The sequence below is a fragment of the Pempheris klunzingeri genome, chromosome 22 (genome assembly GCF_042242105.1).
Source record: "Pempheris klunzingeri isolate RE-2024b chromosome 22, fPemKlu1.hap1, whole genome shotgun sequence".
NCBI lineage: Eukaryota > Metazoa > Chordata > Actinopteri > Acropomatiformes > Pempheridae > Pempheris > Pempheris klunzingeri.
This window is the reverse complement of record NC_092033.1, coordinates 4176518-4185125: the sequence shown is the minus strand read 5'-3', so window position 1 is coordinate 4185125 and position 8608 is coordinate 4176518. Positions and strand designations below refer to the sequence as shown.

Here is an 8608-nt window from a genome sequence, read left to right as displayed (position 1 = left end):
AATTTAGCCTTTTTGTCCTCTGGGACACTAAACACTATGCATACAGTTTATTTGAGTTTGGCGGCAATCCCAGCGACCACGAGGGAGCGAAGCGATCAGAATACTGTTCGCCACAACAACCAGACACAATCAGAATCACAATCAGCTTCAAGCATGTGAACACATACAAGGAGAGTGAGTCTGGTTCATCTGCAGCTCACTACACCAGTTTCTACCTGTTTCAGCAGACGTCCACTGGAGATATTTAGTCTGTTTTCTTAGCATATCGTTATTGTCAGATACAAATCAAAGCACACTGTACATTCTGTAACATACTGTATATACTGAATACATCCTGTCACTTATATCCACCTGTACATCATCATCCCATATTTATTCCAGCATCTTTGCATCTTTGTCGTGGTCTGGTTTTTACACACATACTTTTAAATACACATATTTACATTTGTACATAAATGTTTATGTTTACTTTGCTCAGTGTTGTTCCTTGTATGTTCACATACTTGGTGAATGAATCTGACTCTAATTCTGATCACATCCATGAAGATATATTGTTTCTGCTCTTGATAAGGACGCTGTTTTTCATTACTGACAGTCCTAAGTATTGACAAGTGTCTGTTTCCTTTGTCGGGGGCAGTGGGACTTTTCAATGGATGTTGCAGGAGAGTTTTTTTTTTTTTTATTGAGGGAGAGTCAGACATTAAACCGACAGGAGAAGAGGAAGAAGAGGACCTTAACATTGAAACCTTTTCTTCCAGATCTCAGGATAGTTCTGTGGATCGACTGTACAGACGCACATTTTCACAGCTTGAATCCAGTATGAGGACTTCCTCCTCCACCTCTCAGCTCATCCTGCATCTGCTGCTGCACAGAGAACCTGTCAGCCTCTGTCTGTAATTAGAGCTGAAAGTTCTGCTGGATGGAGAACTTTGTAAAAGACTCAATGGGTCGAGGAAACTATTTCACATGTCCACATCAAGGCCTCAAGACCATTTTGGCCGCTGCGCCTATAGATACCCGCCCCCAGCTTCTTGGAAAAATAAACAATGATGAAACATTGGCTGTGAAGGTGGCAGCAGAGTGGAGGTTTTATAAGTTGTTTTTCTCCTCTCTCACCCACTTAGAGGATCATTTGAAAATATCTGATTGTTACATCTGTGCCTGCACACGACTGGGGCCCCAAAACATGTAGAAAAATACAATTTTCTCTCTGTTCACATGCTAATAACTTATAATCTGATCTGTACCGTGGCAACAAATAGCTAAATAACTTAAAATGTTGTTGCCAGAGTGGAAACATGTCTTCATCCGCCTCCTTATTGATTCCTCGGCCGTCCAATCACCAAAGAAATGGAGTTAGATTGGGGAGGACTGGGTGAGACTTCAACCCTCTCACACAGAGAATAAAGCGCCTGAAATCTCTTCGAGCAGCGAACCCTGACCGTCCTGAGGAGAGAGGAGGCAACAGGAGAATCCTCTCAACCCCACTGGTCTCATAGTGACCTCATGTGGCCGCATAGTGGCACTGCAGGTTGTCCCAGACAAAAAAAAGACAGGAAGCAAGAGCAAAAATACCTTAAATTCTTTTACTTAAATTAAAAAATGTACATCACATTATCCTTTACAATAGACATGTCTTTTAAAAACTCAGTGGTTTTTGTTTTTCTTCGCTGTACAGTTCAATCATTTGTATACAAATTCCTCTGACAAAAAAAAGAAGGAAAAAAAGAGGAAGTCATTATAGAGACTGTCACAGATGACAAATTAACTACTCATTGTAATGACTGCAGTGATTGCCAGTAACACTTTAGGCTTTAATTTGCAATTCACTGACTGTACCAAGTATCATGAGCCTGGTTTCAATCCATAAAACCGGATTGAATCCTTGAGATTTATCTTATTTATTTGACCTTTTGAATTCACATCAGTCTTAATGTCAGATTAAGGCTGTTTGCAGCCTTGACACTATTCAGCCCTGGTACAGTTCGTACTGTACGCTCAGAGTGGATCACTTAATCAACATTTACACACAGGAGAACTACGGATTTAATACAACAGCGAGGACACCGGCTTTAACGGAGGGGACCTTCAGAGGACAACACCACTGTTTTTGTCACTCACAACAGCAGTCAAACCCTCAGACTGTTCTGGATTAACTGCCACTAGTGGGATACACAGCGCGGCAGTTGTCATGTGCGGCTTACAGGTCAAAACATTAAAGGAATATTTTGACATTTTGGGAAATGTGTTTATTCCCTCTTTTTGCTGACAGTTTGATGAGAACATTGGTATCTACATCAGACTTCTCCTCTAGTTCTTGGCAAAAATGTCGCACTATTCCTTCAACATTTGCTGGATGCTTTGCTCCAAAGTGCCTTACAGTAAAACATGAGTGCACACATTTTTATTTCATTTGAAACCCAAAAAAAAAGCAAAGTGAATCAAACTTTTTTGTTTTATTTCAGCCTTTCTCTACACTTTCCAAAAAAGCTGCATCAGGTCACAAAGGACAAACGAAATGTCAAAAACACTGATGTTGCCGTTCCAGTCCATCATGACCACGTCTGCTCTGCACGAAGCCTGCGCTTTACTGCTAACTACACGACACTGTAACCGAGTGCGGAGATGTTGGATATGACAATTTACAAGCTGTATGAGGTTTAAAATACTGCTCTTGTTGTCGCTATGAGGCGAGTTCCCTACTGGTTAAAGGTGAACAGAAACAGTCATGTGAGTGGTGCAGAGCCAATGAGAGCTGAGACATTCATTTGAGAACAGCAGTCCAGTCTTCATAACTCCAGAGTCAAAGGAATTCAAACTGGGTTAAAAAAGAAAACAACAAAACAATTTTTACAATCTTCTGTAAACATGAGCATAGGCAGAATATGGCAGACAGAAAATCAAAGATTTGGCAAAAGAAAAAAAAAAAGCTAGACATTTAGAACGTGATACATTCTGTGCTTTATCTGAGTACAGCCTTGTTAGGATCTCCCAGACCCCCGAGAGCTGATCTTCAGAGTTAACAGATTACAAAAGGCTTCAGGTAAGAGCTTTAAGACTACGACGAGCCATCCAATCACACAGTGAGACAGCGTTAATTCATTTACCGATTTCACCTGCTCTGATATCAGACAGGTTTTTCTTTTTCCCCCGTTCATGGATCAAATTCGCTCCTAAACAAAAATAGAAAATCCATGTGTGGGAAAGTAGCCTGATAGTAACAGGCCAAATCATAATAATGGAGGCAAAAGAAAAATCTCCACCCTTAGTTGGTTTGAACTCTAAATAATCACGTGGTTCTTTTAACTGGTCCATTGCATCTCCAGCAACTTCATATCCAGTTCAGCTGATTCTGATTTTTAATGATGAGGACTTTAAGAGAAACCTTGACATTTTTAGTCTGAGAGGGAGATGAGAGAAAACATTCCTCTGGCTCTCTTGAGGAAAGGTGACAAGAGTGATTAAGGTTAAAGTTCAGTGTCCAGTGAGTAAAAATGACCAGAGTACAAGTAAATACTCAAACGTCAAGGTCTCCCTTTTTACAGTGTCTTGTAAGATTTACATGTCAGAACCTAAAGCTTGTGCTGCTGGGCTTCTGGTTAAAAAAAAACACAGGAGATGGGAGTGTGGAATAGCTACTCTACTGTCTCTCATACTAAAATCTGAAGAGAAAAGTCATGACCTCCAGTCCCACGTCCCACCTCCTTCATCTCACAAAACACGGTGAAGTGACTGGTATAGTTTGGCATTACATCTCTACATACAAAACCGCTCGGCAAGAGTAAAGTCCAGCTTTTCTCTCGCCAGCGGTGGTCTTAAAGTGACGCTGAAATATTCTGTTCAGTCTAGACATTTAGCCTTATACTTCATAGACTACGGTTTTAAAAAAGCACACATTTAGATGATGTGACAACAAATGGAAGAGCACCCAGATCTCTACTCACTGTGGCGTTACAGATGAGTGAAAGCATAAGCAAACAAAAAAAGGAACTAATCAGGCGTGTCGTTATAGCTCATAATCCTGGTTTTAGGATTTAGACGAATAAATCCAGAAATATATTACTGATGACCGAACTGGAAGGAGACATGTTTAATGGATGTTTCTGCACTGCTACTGGACGACCAGGTTTAGATTTATAATTTAAACTGGCCCATGTGTGAGGGGCCTTTGTGGGCTGTGATGTGAAAGTAATGAGCCAAAAGTCAAAGTACCCTCTTCTTTTATGGTCAGTTTGAAGGTCGCCGCGCCAGACATCAATCCAGTATTAATACAATGTGCTCGGACTGCGTTTCTGCTGCACTGAGACCAGCAGGATGTGAGCCGCGCTGGCTCGAAGCTGTCAGACAACAGAGAAATACCGAAGGACAGAACTGTGTAACTATTCGCTAACCCTAACCATGGGCTCCAGGTGAAGCCGTGAGCATTTATAGTCTATTAACTGCAACATAAACGTTAGAATTCCAGTTAACGTCCTAATAAAGTGCAGGGAGAATAACATTGATGGAGAAAAAGAAAGCTCTCTCTATATATGTACAGATTGTGCCTTGAAAAGAGAAGAGGCCATGTCCTCCACTGTGACACAGCTCTACATGGCAGTCAGCGTTTGAACCTCATCTACCAGCCGTTGTGCTCTCGTCTCGGACACCAACAGCAGCTCCGGGACCACCAGTTAATCATTCCCATAGGCTATTTGTTACAAACACATTGTTTCAAAAGAAAGGCAATTTTCAAAAAAGAAAACCCGACAAAAAAAAAAAAACATTTCACTGACACGTTTCACATACACACTCACAAACACCGAAAGCGGATGCTGAACGCGGCGTACATCTTGTTAGATCGACAAACATGACTAAAACACACCGTCGCAGCTGAGATGTGTGTCTGGAAGGAGGAAAAAATTCAAAAAGTTAGACAGCAGTAATGTAAACTGTAACAGAAAGGCTCTGTGTCAAGTCATATGCTGATCTGACAGTTTCACAGCTAATACACATAAAAAAGTGACCACTCACACGTGTACACTATAGTCTTATTGGGCTGTGCCACCAGGCACCAATCAGCCGGTTAAACGTCTAAATACTTTTAACATTAACGGTTTTTTTGTGCTGAATTATGAGCTAAAATATACATATTTGTTCCTACGGATGTCTGGCAGTTAAAAGAATCTCTTGTTCGTCTTCTAGTTGTTTTACAATTTTACAGCCATGTTGAGCACTTCTTGAATTTTTCCTACCACAGTACGATTCACTCCTCTGACTGAGGGATAAAGAGAAAAATAGAGCCACTTGACGCAATTTAAGGGCTTAATTTTGGCCCACTCACACACATACACACACACACACACACACAAGCTCACACATGCAAACACAGAAACAAGTAGGTGAGGAAGCCAGTCAGCCAGTCAGTTGGTCGGTCAGGCGGGTGAGGAGAGCCAGCCCCCTCACCCGCCTTTTGCTGATTGATGAAAACCACGCCCGTCCTCACTCCTCCCAGGACCAGTTAGCAGATTTTGTTCATTATCCGACACCCACAAAGAGTGTGTAATGTAACTAAATCCCAGCTACACAGACATGTAGCCGACACGCCCGCTTATCCTCTCCAACATGGCCTAAACAGGAAATCCACCAATCAAAGATGGCCGATGACCATCGATGAGGAAGCCAAAGCCCATCACGAGAGGAGAGGAGAGGAGAGGCAAGGAGGAGGAGGAGGCTCACACAGAACAGAGGAGTGTGGTGTATTTTTTTTTGTTTTTAAGTATCTTCCAGTCCAGTTGAATCTCAGGAGGCCCTCTCTCCCCACACTTAGCCCCAGGATGGAGATGTGTTGCTGGGTTGCTGCGGTCTAGAGCTCTGCGCTGGCCGGTGGTTTCGTGGTGGTCATGATCTTCATGTACTGGGTAAAGATGGCCTCGAAAGCCTCGTCTCTGTGGATCATGGCACCAAACACCAATGGCTGGAGGACACAGAAATGCCTGATCGTTAATATCTACCATAAAACGGTCATTCTAACCAGACACAGAGAAGAATAACAGAAATTTACAGAGTGTTTTCCCTGTTTCTCCTTAACTCTCAATGTTTAACATGTACGCATGAGCACAACTTTGTGACATCAATAACCAGATTAGTTTGGAAGCCAATTATGGTCCAATATGCAGCGTGAACACACACTGAGAATGGACTTTTAGTGACATTTTGTATCCAGTAGCTGAACTTTTGAAATGAGCAACATTTACATATTCAAAGCTTCTGGAAAGAAAAGATGTAATATTATGAATTTTAACAAGGTAATAAAAAGATAAACTGCACCAGACAGAAATTATTATTCAAAGCAGAGTATCTGTATATGTCTTAAAGAATGTCTGGAGGGGACTGTTAAGGTGAAGGACAAGATTTTTGCAAGGCAACAAACACATCTAAAATAAAGAACTTTATGAAGTCTGCCGTTTTTCTAGTTGACATAAAGCTAAATTTCTGAATATGCAGAATATATTAAAACCCATCATATGAATCTAAAGAGGGAAAACACTGGTTTGACCCTCCATAGCGTACCTTCTGAGTGGAAGGAGTGGCTATAGAGATGCCCATCCCACTTCCTGGTAGGACTGACAGCACTTTGTACTACGGGAGATCAGAAAAACAAGAGTCGTTATTACTTGCAATTGCACATAATTCTACAAATGATCAGCAGGAATAAAACTTCAGGCCAAATGAACAGTTACTACATAATGGACACAAATCTGTTTTCCTGCCTCTGCCAATGTTTTATAAGAATTACCTTTTGTATGTCAGTGATGTCCACCAGCTTGATAACTTTATTCTTCTTGGAGGAGCTGGATCTGGAGCTGGAGCTCTCAAAACACAGGTAACTAATGGAGGGAGGGAGGGAGGGAGGGAGAGAGAGAGAATAGCTTGTCAAAAGAAAAACAAGCAGGCGAGCTAACCAGAAGACAAAATGAATGGACTTCCTGTCTTGTCAGCTACATATCCAAAGAGGTGAAGAGATTTAAAGATCAGAGATATTCTCAGGGGGACGACTGTCCTACTCGATCCACTGCTGACTGACTGACACAGAGACGTGGGGGGAGAGAGAGAGAGGGAGAGGGAGGAGGTGGTGTAGCCTGTTGGACTAAGTGTTGCCTGCTCCTCCTCTCTCTCTGCTCCACCTTTAAGAGTGACTTCTTTTTCTGTCTTATAGTCACAAACTTAACGCTGAAAGGTGCTCTCCAGAGAGACAATGTCCCACTTACTTCTCTGTGACGTAGAGCACTCCGTTCCTGATGTAGTCTGTGGGCATCTTCCTGTCTCTGTTTATGAGGCAACACCTCCAGCCGTTCTCACACACTGAAAACATGCAGAACAAGGACAATCATGTAATAAGGTGATGTGTTATTTGTGTGTTTGAATGTTCTTGCTCTTTGTTTCGTCCTAGTATTCTTTATTTCCTGTATATGGTGACTCTTGTCTGACAAATGAAGAAAACCCCCATTAATAAAGCGTTCAAATGAAGCAGTGTAGGAATGTGGAAACACTTGGTGCACTTGAAAACAGGTGCATGATGGTTTTTATGCTGCAGTAAGTCCCCTACCCGCCAGAGGGCGCTCTGACTCCGGCAGGTTGAAGATCTCATGAAAGGCTCCCTTCTTGGTGCTGTGGGAGCGACCCGTCTCCTCTTCTCTGCTCACGCCGCATGGGATGGTGGCGAGGCTGCTCCGAGAAACCACCGGCTGAACCTGCACACCGACGGGGAGGAAAGGCAGGAAAGAGGGAGGGCGGGGGCGGTGGAAAACAGACAGGATGACGGAAGCCACAGTAGAAACACCATGAAGAAGAAAAAGGGAAAATGTGGGAGAGGAGGAAGACAATTAGGAGGGAAAGAACACAGTGTGATGATGATGATGATGAGGGAAAGTGGGGGCGGGCGGGGGGGAAATATTTCAAATCAAGGATCTCTCCACATTATGTGGCACCATCCAATAAGACACATCAAATAATCCCAGAGCTACTGAGGAAAGTGGCCAAAATACAAACAGCTCAACTTTCAGTGTTGCATTAGGTGCTTCTCTGCAGCAGGCTCAGGTGTGACGTGCAAAGCAGAGAGTGAGGCCATCATTCACTCAGCATACATAGTTTGTAGCCAAAAAAACAGTTAGTAGTATGTTGGAAAATATAAGTAGCTTAAAAATATCCCCTGATTTACATGTTCAGACCAGAGGAATCATTTTAAAGTGTCTGTTCACATATTCAGTTACACTAATAAAAAGGCTTGAAAGCAATTATCTGACAGCTATTACATTTTTAGGGTTAAAAACTACTGGAGGGATTTAATGAGCTAATATGACATTACGGTGGTCAAGGGGCTACTCTATGTGCATTTGACTATTCAGTAAACACACTGCTACCTCTAACAGAGCATCTATGTGAATGGATCGAAAGTGTCAACAATCTGGAAATTGCTTTTAAAAGTTTGCATGAAATCAATGAAAAGTAGAAAATAATGAGTAACAAATCATTTATGTTATTACAGGTTAAATGTTATCATGACATTTTGATCCATTCTGTTCACAAACAGACGGCCTGTCCCGAGGTGTCTCACACATAGCGCGCACAC

The 8608-nt window shown here is 42.1% G+C and overlaps 1 protein-coding gene across 2 annotated transcripts in view; it reads right to left on the bottom strand.

The window, feature by feature from the left end:
• Positions 1-5181: 5181 nt before the first annotated feature.
• Positions 5182-8608, bottom strand: part of gramd4a (GRAM domain containing 4a) — a 41591-nt gene continuing 38164 nt past the window's right edge. For both annotated transcript variants that reach the window (XM_070853645.1, XM_070853646.1), the window contains exons 15-19: positions 7586-7730; positions 7248-7341; positions 6776-6866; positions 6550-6618; positions 5182-5953 (exon numbers count right to left, since the gene is read on the bottom strand). In XM_070853645.1, the coding sequence (XP_070709746.1) occupies positions 5843-5953; positions 6550-6618; positions 6776-6866; positions 7248-7341; positions 7586-7730 (510 nt within the window). In that variant the 3' untranslated portion in view covers positions 5182-5842. The remainder of the gene's footprint in view (positions 5954-6549; positions 6619-6775; positions 6867-7247; positions 7342-7585; positions 7731-8608) is intronic.